Source organism: Neopelma chrysocephalum, unplaced genomic scaffold, assembly GCF_003984885.1.
Source record: "Neopelma chrysocephalum unplaced genomic scaffold, ASM398488v2 Primary Assembly neopelma1_22b, whole genome shotgun sequence".
Classification (NCBI taxonomy): domain Eukaryota; kingdom Metazoa; phylum Chordata; class Aves; order Passeriformes; family Pipridae; genus Neopelma; species Neopelma chrysocephalum.
The window spans coordinates 5,932,229-5,955,665 of NW_020897690.1; the positions used below are offsets into that span (position 1 = coordinate 5,932,229).

Consider the following 23,437-nt stretch of genomic DNA (forward strand, 5'->3'; position numbering starts at 1 on the left):
GGAGAAAACGGGAGGAACTCTTAACTAAAATCCACCATTATTCAAGGAAAATTACAAATTTAAGAAACTGTAAATAAGATAAAGCATTTGTTTCTTTGGGAAAGACCCATGAAAGAATTATGAGGCTGTCAGAGGTACAATGTTAGAATACGATAACAGGCAGGCTGAACTTGTTGGTAAGTAAGTAAGAGTATTTTGCGACAGCATTCTTTGCATCTTTAAGCTATCTAGTATGTAAATTTGCAAAATATCCCATTCGAATACTTACTCAGCTTCTGTGATGGGTTTTCATAGTCTGCACTGCATCCCATGGCAAAGTTACTGAGCAGTACCTGTGTTGATTAACAGCAGTAATCAAACAAGGCTACAAGGCTGCAACTAGTGCATGACAGATGGAGCCAAAGACTCTTTCTTTGGTTAAGCCTTGCTGAAAAAACATAAGGGGAGGAATACTATTCAGCAGAAGGAAATGTGGGACAAGAATTTAAGAATGCTTTAAACATAATTATTGCAAGTTGGAAGTGCTGAGGAGACTGTGGGCACTCTTGAGAAAGGGACTTACAGATACTGAGCTTCAATAGAAATTAAATATTTTAACAATTTATGTGGAGTGAAAAGTATTACTTGCTAGGAGAAGTAGATTGAAGTGTTTTGAATATTTAGAGTATCTCAGTTGATTCAAATGAGTTTGGCTTTTGGAAAGCGAAATAATGGGTTTGTTGCTTTACAAAAGTTTTTCATTGAAGGATAGCTTACTAAATTGATGTCACTGAAGAAATATATTTGTGTTGTTAAGAAATGTCTTTATTGAATGTCTCATGATTGTCTAAGTCCAAAGATTCAAAACTATTCTGAAACCATTTACATGCTGTGGAATCCATCTTGTGATGAGAATTTCTACGTGTTGTGGACTAAACTGAGGAATGTTTTGAATTGAAATTCCAAGAAAACTTACATTTTTAGAAAGCCAAAACCTTATGTTATTCACTAAAAATACAAATTACGAGTTGAAATCCCAGTCAAATCAAGAATGTGTGTAAGCATTTTACAATATATTTAGGACAGTGAGAATGCTACAAATTTACACTACGCTATTATGCTTTGGATTTTGAGAGACTGTTGTATATCTTGTCCATCTAATTTTTGGGATTGCCAAACATATATACTTTATGTTGTGGAGTAACTGTGAAGTAAGTTAGGAAGGGTACATCAGTTCTCTAAATCCAGGAGCTATGCATTGCAAAAATAAACATTTTGTGTTTTTCCAAGTAAAACATTTCTGTTAAAGGTCAACATAAGGTGGCATGAATTATAGATGAATTGAAGTTCCCAGAGCATCATAACATGGCTTGCTGCATGGGAACATGACTTTTATCTGAACATGAGGTTTTATCTGAAGTTATGTTGTGCTGTGAACCATAGAATTGTTTAACAACAAAAAAAGACTCCAAGTGAAAAGGGCATGTTTAATTCTGTTGCGTGATTTTCATCTGTGTAGCATATATTTTAGCTTATTTGGACATTAAAAAAATTGTAAGAAAAGTGTGATTGTTTAGATTCTTTTTTTTTTTGTGGTGTTTCAGTTTCTTGCCATCTTAAATACACTGGGGTCCTGAGGTGTTGAAAAAATGTGAGGGCATTAGATAAGATTGAATGTTGTTGAAGTTTCGGGAGATCTTCTGCATACCAGAAGAACAGAATCTGTTTTCATTTTAAGATGGCACAGATTTATAATTTATAAATATTACTTTATTCTGGATGGTAATTTAATAAACTAATGAATATAAGCAATTCAATGTAACTCAATGAGGGAAAGTTAGGAGAAGGTCCTGCTTTTGGAACTGGTCATTAGCATTCTTTCATACCATATTGCAGAAGAATTCAGGTCATTGTTAATACCACATCTAGAGTTTAATAGAACAAAGTGAATAAAGCAGTATATAATTTGGAAGAGAACAACTTCAATATTTCTTGAAAATGTCATAACTTTCCCACTAACTCTAAGCACCTGTTGTCCTTCACCCATTTCCCTCCCAAGCCAGAGGAGCAAAGGGGAGAAAGGTACAGCCTCAGGCAAGTTCTGTCTGCAGCCACTCTCCTGCCCAGAAGTTACTGAGCTCTTGACAACCCTCCAAGCTGGCTTAGCAGCTCCATGGTAGTGTAAACACTTGCAGACAGTGGTCCCCAATCGTCATTCCTCTGTTCTTTTGAAGGAACTGGGCTGCTGCTGACAGCTAAAGTACAACTGCTGTTGGTGCCTTCTGCCTCTTTTAGGAGTGATGGTGCACAGCACAAACAGTTCTGCTCCTCCAGTGTGATGGTAGTACCATCAGCCTGTCCAACCTTTGCCCTGTAGCATTCACCACCAGCTGTGGCTGGCTGGTTACCACTGGGTGGATAAGCCAAAATTTCACCTGAAATGTTTCACTTACGTTCATTCCACTTCAAAGGCAAAGGCACTGGCAAGAGGGACATCAAAGCTGCTAATTCATTACCACCTTACTGATCTCGCCAGGGCCCCACAGAGGAGGAATATCTGTGTGTGGATATTCCATACTCCCATAGCAAAGTTCCTCCCTGCCCACCCTAAGGGGGAAATACCTCTGGGTTGCGATTTTTTCTCACCTAACATTTCATTAGTTAGTGAAACTAACATTGCTTTACATGGAGATCAAGTGTGTGTGTGTATGTGTAGGAACAAAAACAACATGGTGGATAGAAATAAACCTATACACTTTACGAAGCTGCCAAGTCTCTCCTGTGCCAGTGGAAACAAATTCACCACAAGACCTGATGTGTGCTGTAAACAAGATGGAAAGATGGCGTAGTCCTTGAAGGGCACCACACGCTATTTCCTCTGCAGGAGTGTGAAAACAGTCTATTTGCATGAGCTTCTCGGCTGGTGGGCTACAGACTTTTGCTACAAAATGTTGCACCTTCGCACTGTTACCTTAGTGATGGGCTTGTACTTCCAAGTCTAGCAACTGCAGTTCCCAATATAACCTACTGAATGCTGCTTGTCCATGTGATGTTGCTTTGTCTCTTGGCTTTCCTATTTGTTTAACAACCACCCTGACGTGTCTGAATGTTTGTAGAGGAAAACTGAAGGGGAGGAAGAATAAAAAGAAGCTGGGAGAAGGGATCTGTGTATTTAGTGCAGATCTGTGCCTCTCTGCATATGTCCTGAATGAAGAGCTGAGGGGGAGTTGGGCTAGCTTATAAAAGCCAATACTTTTAAATTTCTCCCTGCAAAGACTGAGGCTTGGATGGCATTGTTTGGCTGGTTCCATAAGTTTATGTATATTGCAGCTCCTTATTTAATTACATGAACAAGGGCTTTCTAAGTAGCTGTTAAGCTTCTGTGTAGGTGTATATATGTATTTAATATGTTGCATCAAAATGATCGAAGTGCTGCACTGCTAAATGGTGTGTAGTGCTTGATGAATGACTCTGCTGGGGGTGGTATATGGACACGATATTTGTCAATGTCTGTTATTGGAGAAACTGAACAAAGGGAGAGCAGATCATGTTAAGAGGCTTGGAATGAAGAAAATGGGAATAATTTAGAATTTCATTTGTGAAATCCCTTTTACAATTAAGGAGGGTTTGTGCTGAATGTCACATTATCCTTTTGCAGGTCTCCTGCTTCCTAGGGGAATTTAACTATAAGAGATAAGACAAGGAGGTGTTCTCTAGAAACATTCAGTCATGGAATTATATTAAATCATCAGACTGCCAAAAAGCTTTTTAGTGTCATGCTAAATTATAATTAGAGGTGATTAAGAAGCTTAAACACGTCACAGGCTGAAGAAAAAGTTATGCTAAAAGTAGGAATGGCAGTGCAGACAAATTCTTGATTTTAAAATTCATGATAGAATGGATGTCAGTTGGCCAGTCAAAAATTTGTATTAAAATAAGAGGAAGACACACTGCTGCTTTTTTGGAATGCAGAGCTTTCTACAATGGGGATGGTAGGCAATTATTGCAAAAGTATGGGGAACGAGATATGGAAGAACACTTAAAAGATTGTTTCAAATGACAGTCATATGAAATGTGTGTAAAAGTGTTTTTCTTTTTCTAGAGACTTAATACCTATAGTTGCTGCTCTGGAGTATAATCAGTGGTTTACAAAGCTGTCCTCCAAGGATCTGAAATTAGTAAGTAATAAATTTAAACAATATACCTGCTCCTATCAGGCTATGCTGTGTTTTAAGAGATGCTTTTACATTTTTTAAGGTGAAATTTTTTAGGTGAGTACAACTGGGCAGTCTACTGACAATTTTTTCCCCTTAATCATATCAGGAAAATAGAAACTGTTGGATAGTCAATTCATGCCATAATAACACTGCTGAGAGTCAGGTCTTGTCAAAATTTCAACTAATAAAGTCTGAAAACTTCGTTGGGTGACAACAGTAGCCCATAAAACTATTGCATTAGGCGTTACTGACTCCCACAAATAATTTTAGGTGATCAAATAGGAAACTTTAAAGCAGCCAGAAATCTTAGTTGCTTTTTGGAGGCGAAAAGATAATGCCAGGATTCTGGTTTTTTTCTTGCATATAAAGCAGGTTGTTTCATTGCAACTTGATGATTTTCTCTCCCAGTTGTCTGAAGCTAAGTCTGTGTAGTAATAAGTATGTAGTGATGTGTTGAGCCGATATTTTCCCATATCAGTTTTCTTTCTTAAAGGCAAAAGGGGGGCTAACTAAACAAGTGTGACTACTGAAGAAAGGGCCAAGAAAATCAGTAATTAGGTGACATTTTAAATATATCTAAATACCCTATTTCTTCTGAACTTGAAAGTTTATAGTCACAGGTGGAGTTAGTGGTTTGCTTCAGAAATTACCTTCATTGCTTGCATCCAGAACCTTTTCTCTAAAAATGGAGGTCAAGCCTCATCTTGTTTGAATTGATGCAATTTTATTGATCTGAAAAGCTCTCATTACATTCCTAAGCTATCATTTTCCATGAAAATTCAATAGAAAGTAGCTTATGTGATTCTCGGCAGAAGAGTAAGCAAAAAACTTTCCTTTCTTGCTGGGACACCTTACCCAAAGTTATGCACAGAATGAAACTGGTGGTATTTTTAGTACTGTTGCAGTTTGCTGTTAAAATCAGTGTTGTTAAAAAATACAATGCAATTAACCAGTTTCTGCTTCAATTAAATGAGATAGTTTGCTTAGTTAGAAGACTGGGTGGTGTAGTTTGCTTAGAACAAAAACTGGCCCTATACCGGCCCTATTATCTATCTCAGTTATATCTATGTGAATGTTTATTGGTTGATTGGTTTTTTTTTTCCCAGCAACTTTTCTGTGGAAAACAAATAAACTTTATCAATCTTGAAAATATATCAGTTACTTAAAAAAAGAAATCAAAATCTTTTATCTTCCACACATTCAATTTTCGGTCAAAAATGAGGAAAGTGTAAATTGTTGGACTGTAAATCCATGCCATAAGAACACTGCCGAGGGTCAGTATGAGGTCAGACATATCCGGAGGCCATTGAATGCATTGTGCTTCATGAGTCCCACTCTGACAGCTTTTGATAGACAGTATCCATAGTGTTTTTATAGTACATGCATGAAACTTTCCACTTGCAGTCACACTGTTGTAGAAACACTGTGATAATATTCTGAATTAGTAAAATATGGAAGGTAAAGATAGACTTAGGAAGATGGCTGAGCTGACAGTCTTCATAAAAAATTGTCCCCTTTACTGTGTAAAGGATTCATAAGATTTTGTATGTGTGGTAGAGTAAGTTTGTTTTGTTTAGGGTTTTTTTGGGGAGATTCAATTAGTTTAAAAGTAAAAAAAAAAACTCAAACAAGAATACACAACTAGAAAATGTGAGACTGTCATTAGAAACAAAGATGTCCCAGGTATGAATGTGACATTGTTGTTTTTAAAGGCAGATAACAGAATAGTTTCAACACTTCATGACCATGACTGAAATTCAGCTTTGAATATCACATGAACACTTGTTAGTGTGTGCTGGGGGGGAAGTCAAATCCAGAAGCAAAATGAAAGTTTATAATTAAAGGTGATGAGGTGCAGAGTTCAGTGCATGGCTTTTGAATCATTAAGGTTTCATGTCTCTATTTGAAAGAGCAGAGCAAACAAACTCTTTTGTTGTCATATTTCATTTATGGTACTTGCAAATATCCATGCAAATTCTAGAATCCAACAACAGTAAGATCATGAGATGGGATTTGCTTCTGCAAAGGTTCAAATAATTCATACTGAAATATGAATACTGAAACACTAGTCCCTGGCAGCCTTTGGAGGATCTGTAGCTAGGGTACCTTTGCTCCTGAGGTTTTGGGTTTGCCTTTTTTTTTTTTGTCTGCCTTGTATAATCTTTCTTTGTGTTTAGTTGTCATTCCTGGTCAGGCTTTATTCTCCTTTGCACTAGTTGCCACTTTGTTCTGAAGGATTAGCCTGCATTTGAACATGATTTCTTTAAAAATTAAATCAGCATTTCTTCTGAATCACAGGATTTAGGTTTTTTTACCGTCGTTATAAAAATTCTGCCCCTTATGGTTAGGTGGCCTGATTCATTAATTACTTGCTTTTAGTCTGCTTCTTGCTTCTCTGAGTCTTTTACAGTAAGTCCTCTGTTGCCACCTGACTCTCTTGGTTGTTTCTGATATTTTTACTTACTATTTATGTATGATAAGTAGATGGTTGTGGCCTGGAACCTGTAATGATGTACACCTTAACTCAATAACTGTCTGTTCTGTGTTTGTGTTCTTTAACACTGTTCTGTCTTTTCTGTGACAGTCCACTGATGTCTGTGAGCAGATACTGCGAGTGGTGAGTAGGTCCAATCGATTGGAAGAACTGGTATTAGAGAATGCTGGGCTTAGAACGTAAGTAATTCCTTTGAAATGTTGCTTTAGTTACTGCTTACTCCCAGTAAAAGGGGTGTGTGATGTGTGTTAGCCAGAATAAGCATTAAAAAAGCTTGTGCTCAGTGTCTGTCTTGTTCTGAGGAGCCTGTAGTCACAAGCTTTTTATCGGGTTTTCCAGAGGTTTCTCATGTCCAAGAAATCCCTTTAAAATGATGTTTTTTGAGATGATGCCTAGTAAGTTGGGTTAAGTGGAGCAAAATGATTGAATGAGAGCATAAACCCTAAAACAATTTGCACTATTCCTCTCCAAAGGTGGCTGCTGATAGAAGTATGAACACCTTTTTATCATTTAAAAAACAATGATTTAAGTTTTGTTAAAAATGCATTGTTCCATCCTGCATAACGCATTATTGTTTCATTCTCAAATGAGCTGGTGTTATCTTAGTGTGGATTGTGGTCTGCTCAAATATAACAGGACTTCTGCATTACCAACCTTTTCAAAAAAAGTAGATAATTAAGTTTAATGGCTTGCCATAGCCTTAAAAGAAGATACATAGAAGTAAGCCATACATAAATTGCATATGTTTTAAATACAGTAAGTTGTAGTTACTAGATATTTGCTTCTTTCTCCTTCACAGGAAATAGAAGCAAAGTTGAAGTTACAAACTAGCACAGTTGGAAGTATTTGTAGCTTGTTTTAGTGTTAGGGTAGTGTCCAAGAAAATGTAGACAGATTAAGTCTAGAACTAACGAATCTTTATGTTAATAAAAAAAGTGGAAAGATGGGAGAAGCAGAATACTATATTGAATTACAAACAGAGGGAAACAAGCACAGGAAAAATATTCGGTGTGCCTTACACTGTCTCCTCTTCCATTGTTTGTGTCTTTTTCTCCTTTCTAAAATGGACTTTGCATTGAAATACCTTTACAAGAAAATTACCTACGTGACATGGAAATTTGAGGTCGAGTTTGGAATTGCACCCAAACTTTCTGATCACTAGTGCACTGCCTTTAATAGCTGTCATTCAAACATAAGCCCATGATTTTAATCTTGTTTTTCTTTCAATTGTGCCACAAAATCCAGTGATAATCATTAATGTTAAAGGATACATTGAATACCTTTGCATGTTGCCTACCAGAACTTATCACTGTTGGATTAACTGATTTCAGTTTTAACGGGACTTGACAGATAATAAATGTGTGACTTTGGTTTTCATGTCTCCATCTACATACAGAGTGTTTGGCATTGTGCCTTGGTGTGTATCTGTTCTGATCAACATTGTCTGTGTTTGTCAAGGATGCATTTGTCAGTTCTGCCATTTGTCATATCTGCTTGCTAGGAGGAGATCCTGTTGTTACTGGGCATCTTCTTCACCATAGCTTACAGACCAATCATTTTTAATGAGCTGTGACAGAATGCCAAACCAGGGTTAAGAAAGAGCTACCAAGAATAATGCTGTAAGAAATAACCCAAGCAGCTGCAAGAGCATATTTCTTCCTGCAGCAGAGTCAGTTTAAGATGATTCCGTTCTTTTTTACCTCCAGCCACTCATTTCTGTGATTTGGTTTGGGCCACAGCCTCATAAACACTTGTCATCCTCTCAAGTGATGAGACAGCAAACTATTGTGCAGTAGCAGTAATAAGGAATCGGGACTAGGGAAGTGTGAACTTCCTGCTGGGGAGAACAGGATGTCAAGTGAAAGCCCCTGTTTGATAAGATTTGTGCCAGTTTAGATGCTCTTGGAAATTTTATCCCCATTGCTATTTCTTTAACCAGATATAGAGGGTGCAGTTTAGATTACATTGGAAGGCTTCAATGAATATAGCAAACACTGATGTTTTGGTAAGTGTTTTAACTGAGATAAGTGATGTCCAGATTTCAGGGAGAAGAGAATCATTCAGGATGACCCAAACAAATGAGCTTAAAAAGAGAGTTATATCTGTGAGGTATTTTAGAGAAACAGAACAATATGTGATAACCATAATCCCCTGTACTCAGCACTGCTGAGGCCACACCTGGAGTGTCCAGTTCTGGGCCCCTCAGTTCAGGAAGAATATTGAGGTGCTGGAGCAGGTCCAGAGAAGAGCAACAAGGCTGGTGAAGGGACTCGAACACAAGTCCTGTGAGGAGAGGCTGAGGGAGCTGGGGTTGTTTAGCCTGGAGAAGAGGAGGCTCAGAGGAGACCTCATCACTCTCTACAACTCTCTGAAAGGAGGTTGTAGCCAGGTGGGGGTTGGTCTCTTCTCACAGGCAACTGTCAGTAAGACAAAAGGGCATGGTCTTAATCTCTGCCCAGGGAGGTTTAGGTTGGATATTAAGAAGAAATTTTTTACAGAGCGGGTAATCAGGCATTGGAATGGACTGCCCAGGGAAGTGGTGGATTTTTAAGATAAGACTGGATGTGGCACTTATTGCCATGGTCTAGTAACCACAGCAGTAGTGGATCAAGGGTTGGACTTGATGATCTCAGAGGTCCTTTCCAACCCAGCTGATTCTATGATTCTATGAACCAGAATATTCATTTCCATGAAACTGCAAGACAGACTTTTCAGTCTGCGAAGGCCTGTTTGCAGGAGCTAGCATAAGCAATCTATTCCTTACATTTACATACTCCCTGAAAACTGGCAGGCAGAATGTCCCTACCTCCTTTCACACCATCCTCTGCAGCCCTGTTCCAAAAAGGGTGGCCAGCTACGACATGGGTAACAACAGAGATGCCCATTGCTGGTACCCAAAGGGCCTTTGACAGTGATGTTGAGTCTTATCTTCCCCTTTTGATAGGCCCTGAATGTCCTTAGACCTAATGGTGTTATTTCTTCCCACACATGTCCCCTTTTTTCTGTTGCAGGGATGTTGTCTAGACAGATCTCAAGGAATAGTTTTGTTTGTCTGAGATTTCCAGATTGGTGGTGTTCTTACCCTTGATGAAATATCCTTCCTCTGCCATATGTATAGTTAAATTGAATCTTTTTAGGCCTTTAGCTTCAAGCCTGAATGTGCTCGTTTCAAGCAAGCATGGCTGTGCAATGCATACAAAGCAAGTTTGATGCTTTATAGAAAGTTTCAGAGTTACGTTGCATGCTCTGTTCATGAAGTGTGCAGCCAAAAGAAATAATAAATTTTATGACTTGAAATGAGGAGTGGACAAAGGAGGGGAAGGGATGTTCCCCAGTAAGCAGAGCCCCGGTGCCTCTGTTTATGGTAGAGGTTGCAACAGGGAGCAGGGAAGTTGTATTAGTTTTTTCCACAATGAGCCTTGGAGCCCCATTAGCCCAACAGTGATAATCCAGTGCTTTCTGGCAGCAGCTGGTTTACTGTGCCTTTGCTAAGTAGTTCACATACACTCCAGTTGTCCAAAAAGTTCTGATAATCCTGTTTATATTGGTGGGAAAAGCTGGAGCAGAGTTTGTAAACAAGACTGAAGGTAGGGACAGAGTTCTATAATGACAAGAATCTGTTAGGGATAAAGGAAGAGGAGAAAACTCCTCAAGAAGAAAGGAGTGTTTGTCTTTTTTTTAACTCAAAATCTCATTTTTCTTGGCTGAACATAAGGAGTTTGATTCAGTTGCCTAAGCACAGGCATCTAATGCCATTTGAAATGCTGGAGGATTTCCACAGAGTGTTGGCAAGTGTAACTGAGGACCTACAGGAGACATGTAGTCTTCTGCAGCAGCAGCTGATAGTAAAGCAGGAGACCCTGAGGCCTGTCAGGTGGCAGAGTTTCAAGCCCAGAATGTCTTTTTGTATTCACATGCTCCTTACATTTTAGGAAAAGAATATGCTTTTCCTAAAGGCAGCCCATCATTATGCAACTGCAGCGCTGGAGCAGTTCTAGCTCCAGATGTCTTTTTTAAGGACATGGTGTTTCAAAGGGAAACTAAACTTGCCTGGAACATTTCTGTACTCCAGTACACTTGGCAACTACAGCTAACTAAAAGCTGTTGAGGCTATTGCTGTTCAGTCTCCACTGTTTTCCGGATACCAGAAGAGGATGCTACCTCCACTGTGGTTCTCAGCACAGAGATTCATCTACTAGTCTGATGGTAGGCAGGATCTGCCCTGAGGAAAGAGGGCAGTGTTATTTAGCACTCTGGTAGCTCTCCACTACTGGGCTACAGAAGGGAAGATAATGTACTTCAAGGCAGAGAGAGAGAAGGAAGCTCAAGGCATATTTTTGATTTCTACTTTGGTGTCTAACTTAGCTGAAGTAAAAATACTGAAATCACAATCTCAGTTTATCACAAGCACCCAGTAGGTCTAGTCCCTTATTACATGATAGCTTCCCAGTAGGTATGAGCACAGGTTTGAGGACTTGTCTTAGAGCTGATAAGACAACACCCTTCTGATTTAATGCAAGGAATGTGTCTCCACCAGAGTCTGACAGTGTGGTTGTGCAGGAAAACCCAAACTAGCTTTGAACTTACTGCTGTGGGTGGTGGTAGTCCAGCTGCAGCAAAATGCTTTCAAACAGGGCAGTGTTCCCTTGCCTCTCAAGTGAATTTGGAATAGAGGTCACGCTGCTACAGCTACCTACCGTGGTCAGTTAAGATTACTTTAAAGCTGTCTATGCTACCAGGCCTGGCTGTTGTGGGCATTATAGAACTGATATACTGTCATCTCTCTCAGGATCCGTTCCTGGGACTGTGGTCAGCCAGTTACGTACTTTGATGCTTCTCACTGTAAAAAGAAGCAAGCAAAGACCAGTTCATCAGTGTGCTGGTGATCTTTTGTTCTTTGAGAGAGCTATCCTGCTGTTTTATAAGGCTAGAAATACTCCTGTTTTTTTGACACTCTGGATATGCTGCAAAGCCCATCAGTTTGAGTGTCTCTACACTGTTGGTAGAGAGCTGCTTCAAGTGAGGGGGTTGGCTTGTGAGTGAAGGAGGTAGTGGTATGCAAGTTGGTGTATTCATGCCACTCGTGTGGCACGGAGGAGATGAAAGATATGCTCAAGTTATTCTGTGTAACTCCTATTTTTATACCTTCAGATCTCTGTCAAAAACATGTCTCTAAGGTCACAGAATAAATAATGAAGTAATCCTCTGTGAAAGACAGCAAATTAGCCAAATGAGCATTGTTTAAAACTGTGAGGAATCAGTTAGTGCTCTGCAGTAGCATAGGCCACTTGTGGGTAGTAATCCCTTGAAACTTTTAAACCTTTGAATGTGCTGTTGATAGATAACAGGATTCCTTCTCCCTCTCTTTTCTTTTCTTGCAGAGATTTTGCACAGAAACTAGCCAGTGCCCTAGCCCATAATCCCAACTCAGGACTCCACACGATCAACCTTGCTAGCAATCCACTTGAAGATAGAGGTACTGTAACATTATGTTCTTCTCTTTCTACAAATGTAATATGAGGATTATTGCTGCTCTATTCAACTTTGCCTGAATAATGGGGTATTGTTCTGTACGTAATGCTACTGTAAATATCTGTTTTTCACAAATGACTGGGAATCACTATTGTTTTTGATTTATGCATATCCATTAGCGTGTTGATAAATATTTAAATGTCTTAAACCAACTCTGGATTTCATTAGATTTCATTACATTTTCATATAGGTTTCTTTTAAAGGAAGATAGAACACAATGATTGTTTAGGAATAGAGAGTGAAAAAAGAAAAGTGGTGTGCATTTTTGAAGGCAGTGTACTCAGTTGGAAGATGAAGCACAAGGCAACTTTGTTGCTTGGATTATATTTTCCTGATGGTTTTGTGTTTTTATTTCAGCCATAATTTCATGTTTATTTTCAATATGGAAACTATTCCTTTTCTTCATCTGGGTGCTAACCTGTCCTGTTTGGTGATGTTCAGTAGTACTGGCGTAACTGGCATTCTTATGTAGCAAAGTGCTGTTAACTCCACAAGATGGAAAATCAAGCTTAACACCTCAACTTTTCTCAGACCAGGCACCGCTAGGCATGATTTCAGTACATATCAAGTCATTCCCCTCCTTTGTCTATTCTCTTTTCACCCAAGAGGCATTTATTTTTAAAATAAGGTTACATTCTTTCAGTCTGGAGCTGACCCTTCAGCACTGCCCATGTGAGGTTTCCATTTGCTTCACTTGATGCATTCCAAGCACACAGTGTTCTGGGATCAGACTATCTTGTGCTCCTGTAAGGGTAGAAGAAAAATAAGAATTCTGCACAGCGAAACTTTTCTTGTTTTATTTGTTTTGTTTTGGGAAAGTTTTCCATTTGCTTTGCTTTCATGATTCAAAATGGAAAAGCAGTTCATTTTGAGTACAACCTGATGGACTTGGAATGTTGTTAACACAGAATTTTGAAGGTGTCTCTCCTTTCTTGCTGGTTCAGTGAGAAAAAAAAAAATAGATTTTTTTTCCCTTTCCTCTTCTGTACCTCTTTTCTTTCTGACATCTTGTAAGACAACAAGTATGGCAATAGTTTTGTTTTTAACCTATTCTGAGTAGTTTTTTAATTTGAAATTATTCACATGAATTACTTTAACTCTTCTGATTACCTCTTGCCTGCTGATTACTGCTTGTCCTCGTTAAGAATCTGTATCACATGAAAGCCAGTGCTTTGCTGAAGAATGTTATTATTACAATGTGCCGTAGGCCTTACTGCATTCTACAAAAATTTCTGTAGTAAGCTGAAAAAAAGACTGATACATTGTTGATTCTGCTTTTGAAGAAGTGTATCTAGATTGTGTTATTTGAAAGGTTTTTTTCAAAGGAACTCATTTTTATCTTGAAAGCAAAACAATTGACCAAACACTGGGTAGATACTCTCAATGCAGGTGATTTTTTTCCTTTTTTTTTAAACATATCTATGGGTGTGCTTTCTTTGCAACAAACCTATAGATTCAAACCATTGAGTATCCACATAGAAGATACAAATGAAATGCAGAAACTAAAACTTGGAGAAATTAGCAGGGTTCTTTCATTATCTCAGCATCTCCTATCAAATATACAATTAAGCTTTTTTTCTTAGAGAATTAAAGCACTTAAAGAGGAGTTAATGATAATTGCAATGTACAAATACTGCAACTTTTCAATTTATAAAAAAATTTAAGTATGGTGTGATCTGATACTCACTGAGTGTAAGGTAGAATTGACTTTTATTAAACTGGAGTAGCAGCAAGGCTTTCACAAATAAAAGCTGGCATAGTGGAGATTCATATAAACATATGGATTTCGGAAAATACCTTTTGAAGAATCACCTGCAGGAACTGGAAGTTCAACCAGATTATTTTGCTGTTATAAGGGAAATAACACAAAGTTGTATGTTTTCTGGAGAAGAACATATTGTACCTTCTTTGAACAAAAACATATCCTAAGCTATTATATATTGTTGAGTACCAATAAGTAAAGGCATTCTATTATATTAATGCAACTGTCTGTATTCCAACACCATGGGAAGTGTGTTTATTTTAACTAAGGCATAGGACCTGGCTTCAATTCAAATCCAAAGCAGTGTTTATGTGCAGTGATTTTTACTGAGACCAATCTCTTAATTTGTGCTTGACTTTTCTCTATGGTACTGTCAATATTTTTGAGAATAAAACCTGTGAAGTTTATTATCAATCTTGTCTTTAAAAGTCTAGCCATGCTAAAGTTAAGGGAGTTTTGCTTTTGGTTCTACTATAATCTGAATTTAATCTCATATTTTGTTAAAAATAATGCAAAACAAACATTTTCAAGCCTAGAAGTACTCAAATTTGAAACTGTGTGCCTGGATGCAGTTAACTGTACTTGGGCGGTTAGAACTCTCATCTCTGTTACAACATTAGCAGAAATGGGTGGCTAAAGTGCATTCAAGGGCCTGAGTGACCAGAAGCGCTTTTTCTTTTCTGCACCTGATTCCTGTATCTTGTCACTGGGCGGATCCTTAACCCCCAGTGCTGGTAAGATTTTAAAATTGTTCAACTTGGCTAGAACGATAACTAATCTGCAGGTTGTTAGCTAAATACGAAGATGGAGAGGTAAAATTATTTGCTACATGTCTTACTCAAAATGCCAAACAGCAAAAATTACATTTGTGATATCCTTGTACTTATTTTTTTCTTCTTTTGTCAGCGTAACTCTACTTGATTTTGAAAGTATATATTGTGACTAAACCAGCCTAACAAATGTGGACAGTCAGCTACAGAATATAAATTCTGACGTCAACATAAGATAAATTGAGCCTCCTGCTTGAGTAGATAACTTATTTTTTTATAATAGAGCTATGAAAGAAAATCCTATTAATATGATTTGATTCATTCCTGCTGAAAGCTGAAGACGTTTGGCTACCATTGTGCTTTACAACAAATGATGCCAAGGCATCATGGGTCTAATATTCTGGCAATATAAATGAAAAACTCTATGTTGTCTTGAGCTGCATGGGTGTTGCACCTACCATCAGCAGAACATGCTTTTACAGAGAGCATTTAAAAAAACCCAACAAACCTACTGCAGTATCTGCAAGATATCTGTATCTTTCCTTATGAATGGTAAGTAAAACATAATAAAAACAGAGTAAACATATATATATATGTGACCTGCTAGCAGACTATTTCATGTCTGGGTATGTAGAGAAGGGTATCAGCTTTTTAATTTACTGTGTTTTGAATCAAGTAATAGGCTTTACCCCCTTTCTTTTTGCCCTTTTCTCAAGTGAGTTGCTGTAGAGGACTGTATTTCACACCTCAGGTTAAGCCTTGAGTATCTATTTAAATGTTTTCTTCTAATAAATATTGCATGGATTGGTTAAACTATTATTTAGGATGTACCCTCTGAATCAAATTTCAATCCTTTGCTTAAATGGGGGATTAAATTTATGGAGCAGGGAACTTGGATACACTGAGTAAAGGCTTTAATGAAAAGTACTTTTGTTTTAGGTTTTTCTTTTGTTGGATTAGTGCTGAGGTAGTCCAGTCTAATTCAGCATCTTAATAGGTTTTTACTGTTTAGGATTGCAAGCAGTTGTAGCATTACCAGCCAGGACACAGGCTTGGAAACCTGTAGGCTACTGTGAGGGAGATAAGTGGCCATTACAACTTGGTGGAGGTTTCAGGCTTCTGGGGTTTACCTCAGAAAAAGAGAGCAGTGTCAGCTTATGTGGGTGTTTTTCTTGCCTTGGTAGCCCCTCCTTTTATAAGAAAATAAAAATAGTTTGAAGTTTCATATAAAGTACCACTGTTGGGTTTTATTTTGTGGTTGAATTTTTAGATTTATGTGTTTTTTCTGAACCATAAAGCTTCCAAATTTTCCAAGTGCTCACTATTTGATGTGTGTAAAGCTTCCCTTTGACTCCTTCTCAAAAGTATGGTTTACTGATCATTAACAACAAAATACTCTATGTGTTCAGTGGTTAGCAAAGAAGGGATCTTGATTACATCAGTCATTTCAAAGGTTTATGGTCATAAAAAGACAGGGCCCTCCTGCACATTAAGTGCAGTTCCTTCCTGTTGTTTTAACCAGTGCAGTTTGCCCCTGCTGTGATTTGCTTGGAAAACATGAGATCACACAGTTAACCTGAAAATATCCCTTTTGTCTTTGCTTCCCCAACAGGTGTGTCATCTTTGAGCATCCAGTTCGCCAAACTTCCAAAGGGACTGAAGCATTTAAATTTATCTAAAACCTCCTTGTCACCTAAAGGTATGTTTTATAAGTATGCCTCTTCTTCTGTTCTAAAACTTGTAGACTTACATACTTTTTCCTACCAGATTATAAACTAATTAATTCTGTAAATTATTTACATGTGTTTACTCAACAGCAAAGCTGCTTTTTTGCAGTCTTGGGTTGCTGAACTGTGGGCTGGGTTCCATATCCCCTTCAGCACTTTGATAAACTCTTAGTTACTTCTGTAAGTGTTGGGCTTGAACCTGTATTGTAAAGGAAGACTGAAATTAGAATTGGCATAAACTACGTTTCATATATGCTTCAAAAAAATGGCTGAAGCAAAAATGCATAGGGAAATTTCCAAATGTTTTGCACACAGTTATTTTATGAAACCAAACATTGTGACAGTAGCTGTTAAGTGGCTTTCTCTGACTAAAGACTTACTTGTTTTATAATTTACAAATTTCTGATTTGATATTGCAATTGAAATATATGTATATTTTAAAAGCAATAACAGTACTAGAACACAAGTCAGAAGTTTTCAGGATTTTCTGCATTTCTGTTTTACAGGTAGTAGAAGCAGTGACCTCTCAAACAGGCTTCACAAACGCAGGGTTTCCTATATAGACAATTAATGTTAAAAATAGAAAAAACACACTGACATAATTGTTGCTTTTTTGTAGATGTTGATGACCTGGAAAAGATGAGTGAGTTATGGTCTCTAATTAATGAAGGACATTAGTTGATAGCAGATAAAAAACATGCCCTCTTATCCTCTTAATTATTGCTCTGTGAAGTGCAGATTCTGTGTTCTCAGCTTCAAGGATTGACTTGGAGGAATATGGGTGGGGTAAAGGACTTTTGTTGTTTTAATATGAGTGCCTATAGCTCTTGTTATGCTTAGGTAAATAGTAAACCCTAAGCTGAATTTAGTCAATCATGATTTTCACTAAAAAGACTTCATTAAACTCTGGGGTTGTTGTTTTCCACTGTTAACTCAATTTTTGATGACAAGCAGTTGATTAAGAATCTTGACTAACCATACATATACTCTTGAAATTAGATACTTTTGAATTTGACAGAAATTCATGCAGTTCAATATGTTTCTTCATCCTGTGCTTTTCTTCACGTGATCTGATGCCTTGTGATGGTTGAGTCAAGGGAGCACTCTAGCTATACTTCTATCTTTGTAAAGAATAAATGCCAGCTTGATGAAGTTTATCCACACATCCCTGAAGGTGAATTCTGAGGTTATAGAAAGAATTCGGAAGGTTTTTAACAGGCTTTTTAAAGATGATCTTTAAGCAAAAGCTGAAAATATTTTCCAGTATAATACTGATGTCACATGAATGACCTCCAGAGAGTAACATCTCACCATGAATGTTGTCCTATGGCAGCTCCTCAGTATTCCTTAAAAAAGTCTATGTGATATCTTAAAATGGGAGTTCTTACAACCCTTGGGACCTGAAGCAACTCAGGTTGTTCTGCAAAGCTGTCTTAGTCAGATTTTCTTTAATTTAAGAAGACAGTACTGATTTTGTTTTAACTTGTGAGGCTATTTTTGAACTTGTAATACTTTCTGTCGGGAAAGTCTAATGGAGGCCTTGGATTCAGTAGGCTCCAAAGTGCATGGATTTTTTTTCCCTCCCAGCCTTTCTTTTTGTTTTAATTTTTTTTTGAGCTTTTCAGAAATTCTATACAATCCCTCGCTGGTTTTGACCTTATTTTAAAAGTGCTTTCTATTTGAGATAAGTTTCTAAGATTGACAAGTGAAGTTCAGATGGTAACTTCCCAGCTGATCTTTCTTCAAATATTGTATCTCAAAGTTCCTGAGAGCTATTAACACTCTGAGCCTCCTGAGAGTGGTAAAAGAGCATAAAAGATTGTCTGCAAATGAAAGTGAGATTACTGTTAGAGTATAGCATGAGGTAGGGTGAAGTTCAAACATAAATTTATTGATTTGAAGATTCTAGTTAAATGGAAAATTCTAGTATACTCATTCAAAAATAGGGCTTACTTTTCTGAGCCCAAGCCAGGGGCTAATTAAAAAAATCCCTCATTCCCACTGTTTGCCTTCACTGATGTGGCTGATTTTGAGCAGTTGGCCTTTTTTAAGCACGAAACAAACAGCAACATTAAGAATTGTTTGATAGCTCTTCTCCTCCAAACTCAGACACTGCTCCTGAATTCCCATGTTCTTGATAGTATGTGCGGAATTGCCAATAGTTTAACCCTGGCTGTAACCCCAGTCGACAGCTAAGTACTGTCCCGCAAACAGGACAAAATTGCATTTGCTTATAAATGTTGATGAGAAAACTCACTAAAGTGAATCCAGAGCTCTAAGCTCTAGTGGTTAAATAGAGCTTTTAATTCTTTTGAAGTTTCAAAAAGTATCAGTTTGCAATTTACCTTTAGCAATAGGGTGTAGATTCAACAACACAGTGTGAACATAAAAGAAAAATTACATTGAGCAGAAAAGATTTGAGATTTGACAAAGATGTTCCTGTGCTTTGATTCCTTTCAGTATCAAAAGCCTCCTGAAACCAGGAGCCATACTACTAACATGGGAGACTTTCTTAATATTTGAAAGCTTGGAAAACTAAGGCGCTGACAGAGGTATTTTGGTCTCTAGTAGCTTCCTAGCTGCTTCCTCCACATCCTTACTGATAATCATGTTTCATAATAGTTTTTAATTGAAGACTGGAAATGTTCCATCCATTGAATGCCCGTCCACTTTCACTGACCAGTAGCTTTGAGAAATGGCTAAATAATGTGAAGTAGATCACCTGCCTGCTTTATAGCTTTGACTGGGCACTTGCAAAAAAACTACTGCATCAATTAAAGGGCACAGTGATGCTTAGCATGTAAGAAACACATGCATGTAGTGCTTGGAAGGCAGCAATAGCTATCTAAATAAATTGAGAACTTGATAAGCTGCAGAGCCCTCAGATGAATGTTAGGTGAAAGTTAGATTTGAAGAAGTCAGAAATAGCCATGTCCTAATTTGTATTTGGAAAGGCTGAAAAATTTCCGTGGAAGGAAGCTCTGACTGGTTTATTCCCTATGTCAGCTTTTTAATTTTAATGTGAAAAATGTGTCTGTCTGATCAGGAACTGAGAGTCTTTATGCATCTCTTGATATTTTAATTAACTATTTTTATGAAATTGCAGGCAAATACATTAATTGAAATATTTTTCATTTCTAGGTCTCATCAGTTGCTTTTGAAGTTCTGACAATTATAATTGTTAATGTACTTGGTCTTCCACAGATACTTTCATCTACTTCCACAGATACTTTTATCTAAATATTATTGTTTTCAGGAAGACACTGGCTCAACATTATGGAGTAAACTGTGTTTTTAAATTCTGTTTCAAAATGGGATCGCATCTTTCCTGGGTCTGGAACATAAAACACACTGTGGCTCCATCAGGGCAGCTGGGAGAGTGTGGTCCAGTCGTAACTGGGTATGCTGTGGCAGGGAAGAGTCTCATATCTGCCTGGTGATCTGTATTCCTCTGTTGTAGTACAGTGATGATAATAGGAAGTCATTAAACATTTGTGTATGTCTGTGTTCACTGAAATTGTGCACTTGCGGGGTCTGGGCCAGTTTTGTGTAGAGTTGACTAAATTGAATACTGACCTTTTTTTTTGTCAGGGGTGAATAGCCTTTCCCAATCACTGAGTGCCAACTCGCTGATCGCGAACACGCTCGTCTATCTCGACCTCTCAGGGAACGCGCTCCGCGGTGATGATCTCTCAGTAAGCACTTTCTTCTCATTTGGGAGCTAATGAATGGATGTTTCAATTAATTGTTAAAAGAAAGGCAAACTCTTTTTGTTTAGATCCTTTTTTGCCTTTATTTCTCTACAGTTTTAGTAGAAAGAGAAAATAACATTTTTATCTCTACTCTTCAGGACATAGTCGAAGAATTACCCCCCACAACTAAAAAAATCCACATAAATTTAGTTAACGCTTTTAGTCTTTGGTTTCTTTCACATTTGATAAATGTGAAAACTGCAAAGGTACCACTTGTTTCAGTGGACTTATTGTGCTTTCTGAGTTCTGTTTGAAAGTGACCAAAACACAATTAAAACCCCTTTATTTTTAGTGATAAATGCACTACAAATTTTTCATTGAAAGATTAGAAACAAATTATTTCTTTTGACTTGGAAATATTTAATTTCTGGTTTTCAATATTCTTGTTTGTATAAATAAATCTGTGCACCTGCTTGACACATGCTGTTGAAGCTCATGATTCTTTAAAGAATGTAATTATTTTTAGAATTCTTTGTTCATTTTATCAATTGCCAGAGGTGCAGCTCTATTTTCTCTGTAACAAAATCCACTTACTTCCCAGTTTATATGTATTCACATTTTGACTGTTACATCTGTATTTCTGTCTCACATCAAAAGTTGTGTGCATGTAACTGTCAGGCTTTGAATTCTAAGTATTGAACATCTAGAAGATGCAAAACTACAGTCACCCAATCTCATAATTTATAGTGCAATCAGACATGATTTTGTGACTTTTTCACGTCTTACTTGTTTCAGATTCATCAGCATATTCAAAGAACTAGTCTTTTCAGACATGAGGTGAAAGTTTCAGTGGGACAACAGGGTTTTAAAGGTAGCAAACAAATAGTTAAATGTAAGTAAAGACACAGTGAATTACTCTTTGAGAGAATAACGTAGCAAATAATGTGTAAAAACAAAAAGTAAAATAAAATGTACAACTTCGGTAGCTAGTGCTTAAAGAAATCTAAGGTCTACCTACAATATTATAAGAGACATAAATGCAAAAAGTGGGGCTTTTCTTAGCTTGTCAGAGAGATAGAGAGATGGTTCAAAGCTAAAGATTATTAATACTGAAGTCTCTTTATCTGTGGAACAGTTTTCCAACAGGAGTAAGGAAATCCTGTTATTTAGCAATTAAAATAAACCCTAACAAAGCACAGAAATTTTTGAAGTGGGGACCTTTCTTACATTGTAGGTATAGGGGCTCAATGACCTAATTTTTAGAAAGATGGATCTATTTTAGAAATGGTAAGCGTACACTGTTTGGCTGGATTTCATGTGGAGTTGAGCTTTCCACATTTCTGTGAATTAGGTCATACTTTTATCTTTCTCTGAGACTAAAAAGAGCCCAAAATGAAACAGTGCATAGTAAGAAGTGCTAACATTTACATGACATATCCTATACAGTACTAAGCCATCAATGTAAAAAACCTTGTTACCTGTTCTGTATTCTCCCTTAAACATATAATGCGCAGCTGATATTAAGAAATAACCATGGATTTCAGGTGCAAATTAGTTGCTTCCCTAATGCTTAAAGGGTCTGGCTTTAACTTACAAACCAATTAGCCTTTCTGAAATGTAACAGCCAATCTGAGTGACACTGCAAGGTATTTCTAACTAAATTAATTATCATTTGCTGTGAAAGTTAATTGCAATAACTCAAGACTTATGCATTAAGAGAAATCTTGGGTAAATGTAGTCTGAGCACCATTTTCCCCCTATTATTTTTAAAAATCATAACCTTCAAAAATAAAACATTGATTACGTGAAAAGAAGTTTCAGACACAACTCTTGTAGTGCAATTTTATAGAAAAAGCCTAAAATGTAATGAAAGGTAGTGATCCAGTAATTGTTGTCATAATATAAAAATTAACATGGGTAATTTTTTTTTCTCCATTAATTATAGAACCTGTACAATTTTTTGGCCCAGCCAAATGCCCTTGTTCACCTGGATTTATCCAACACGGAGTGCGCGCTAGATATGGTAAAGACTTTTTTAGTGGAGTGTCAAATACCAAGGAAACATTCCCCACATTCTATCCCTAGGTACTTTTCTGGGTTAATATGAAGTTAAATCAATCTTACTTATTTTGAACCAGGTGTGTGGAGCCCTCCTTCGTGGATGTCTTCAGCATCTAGCTGTCCTTAGCCTCTCGAGGACTCTGTTTTCTCACAGGTACAATTTAAATGTCATTACTCTCAACTCCTGCAATATTTTGTTCTATAATTCCTTCCTGTCTTGTAGCAGCTTTCTTTTTAAGAATAAACCTAAGATTTTTTTATAAAGTCTTAGAAGTCTTAGTGCTCTATGAAATAGGTATTGATTATTCTAAGCAAAATATATTCCCTCCCTTTCTGTTTTTTGCTAAAGGTCTATAAAATAAGCTACCTTGTCTAATTTGTGTTTTTGTGATTCTGATGCAGCAGAAAGTCTCTATATATCTTGTCTCTAAGAGGCATAGTATCAGACTTTGAAGTCTCACTAACTTGACTGCTCTTTAAATATGATTTTTAAAGTTTGTATTTTTTAAGATTTAATGATGGTTACAAATGCCTTTTTTCCTTTTTTGTCCTCTTCTGCGAGGAAGTCCCTTTGAAAGCCTGAGACTGAACGTTTACTTTTTAGAATATATGCATTGTAGGAAATATTAGCTTCCATTTTCTTCAAATTGGTGGTGCCTTGAGTCCATATCAGAGATGATACTTCATTGATGCTAAGGTACTCGAACATTATTTCTAGTGGTGAAAAAGCAATTTCAGGGTTTTTGTCATGTCATGTTGGATCTTCTGCTTGTGAAATATAAGTATGTTTGCTATTAACCAGACCTAAATGATCATTCTTTGTAGTTCACCAAACAGAATTAGATAGTAATGTCTTCTGTGCAGCAGCGCAATGCTGAGGAATGTTTGTTGAATCAACATTTTGATGACATTGTAATTCTAAGCTAATTGAGAGCCACTGATTACAGAACTGCTGAAGGTAGAGCAAATTAAACATGTAAAAGATCATTACATTTCTGTTGGCTTTCATTCACTCTATTTGAATGAGGAGTGTCTAGATGCTACTTCTTAATGAATTTGTTTACTTACAGAAAAGGAAAAGAAGTCCCTCCTTCCTTCAAACAGTTTTTCAGCAGCTCACTTGCTTTGATGCAGATTAATCTTTCAGGAACTAAACTTCCTCCTGAACCTCTAAAGTAAGAATTTAATTTCATTTTCTCCTGT

General features: G+C 37.2%; 1 protein-coding gene across 6 annotated transcripts in view; it reads left to right on the plus strand.

Moving 5' to 3' along the window:
* Positions 1-23,437, plus strand: part of CARMIL1 (capping protein regulator and myosin 1 linker 1) — a 194,559-nt gene that overhangs the window by 89,654 nt on the left and 81,468 nt on the right. For all 6 annotated transcript variants that reach the window (XM_027678778.1, XM_027678811.1, XM_027678794.1 and 3 more), the window contains exons 9-16: positions 4,082-4,157; positions 6,781-6,869; positions 12,072-12,166; positions 16,367-16,453; positions 20,073-20,176; positions 22,119-22,196; positions 22,312-22,388; positions 23,305-23,409. In XM_027678778.1, the coding sequence (XP_027534579.1) occupies positions 4,082-4,157; positions 6,781-6,869; positions 12,072-12,166; positions 16,367-16,453; positions 20,073-20,176; positions 22,119-22,196; positions 22,312-22,388; positions 23,305-23,409 (711 nt within the window). The remainder of the gene's footprint in view (positions 1-4,081; positions 4,158-6,780; positions 6,870-12,071; positions 12,167-16,366; positions 16,454-20,072; positions 20,177-22,118; positions 22,197-22,311; positions 22,389-23,304; positions 23,410-23,437) is intronic.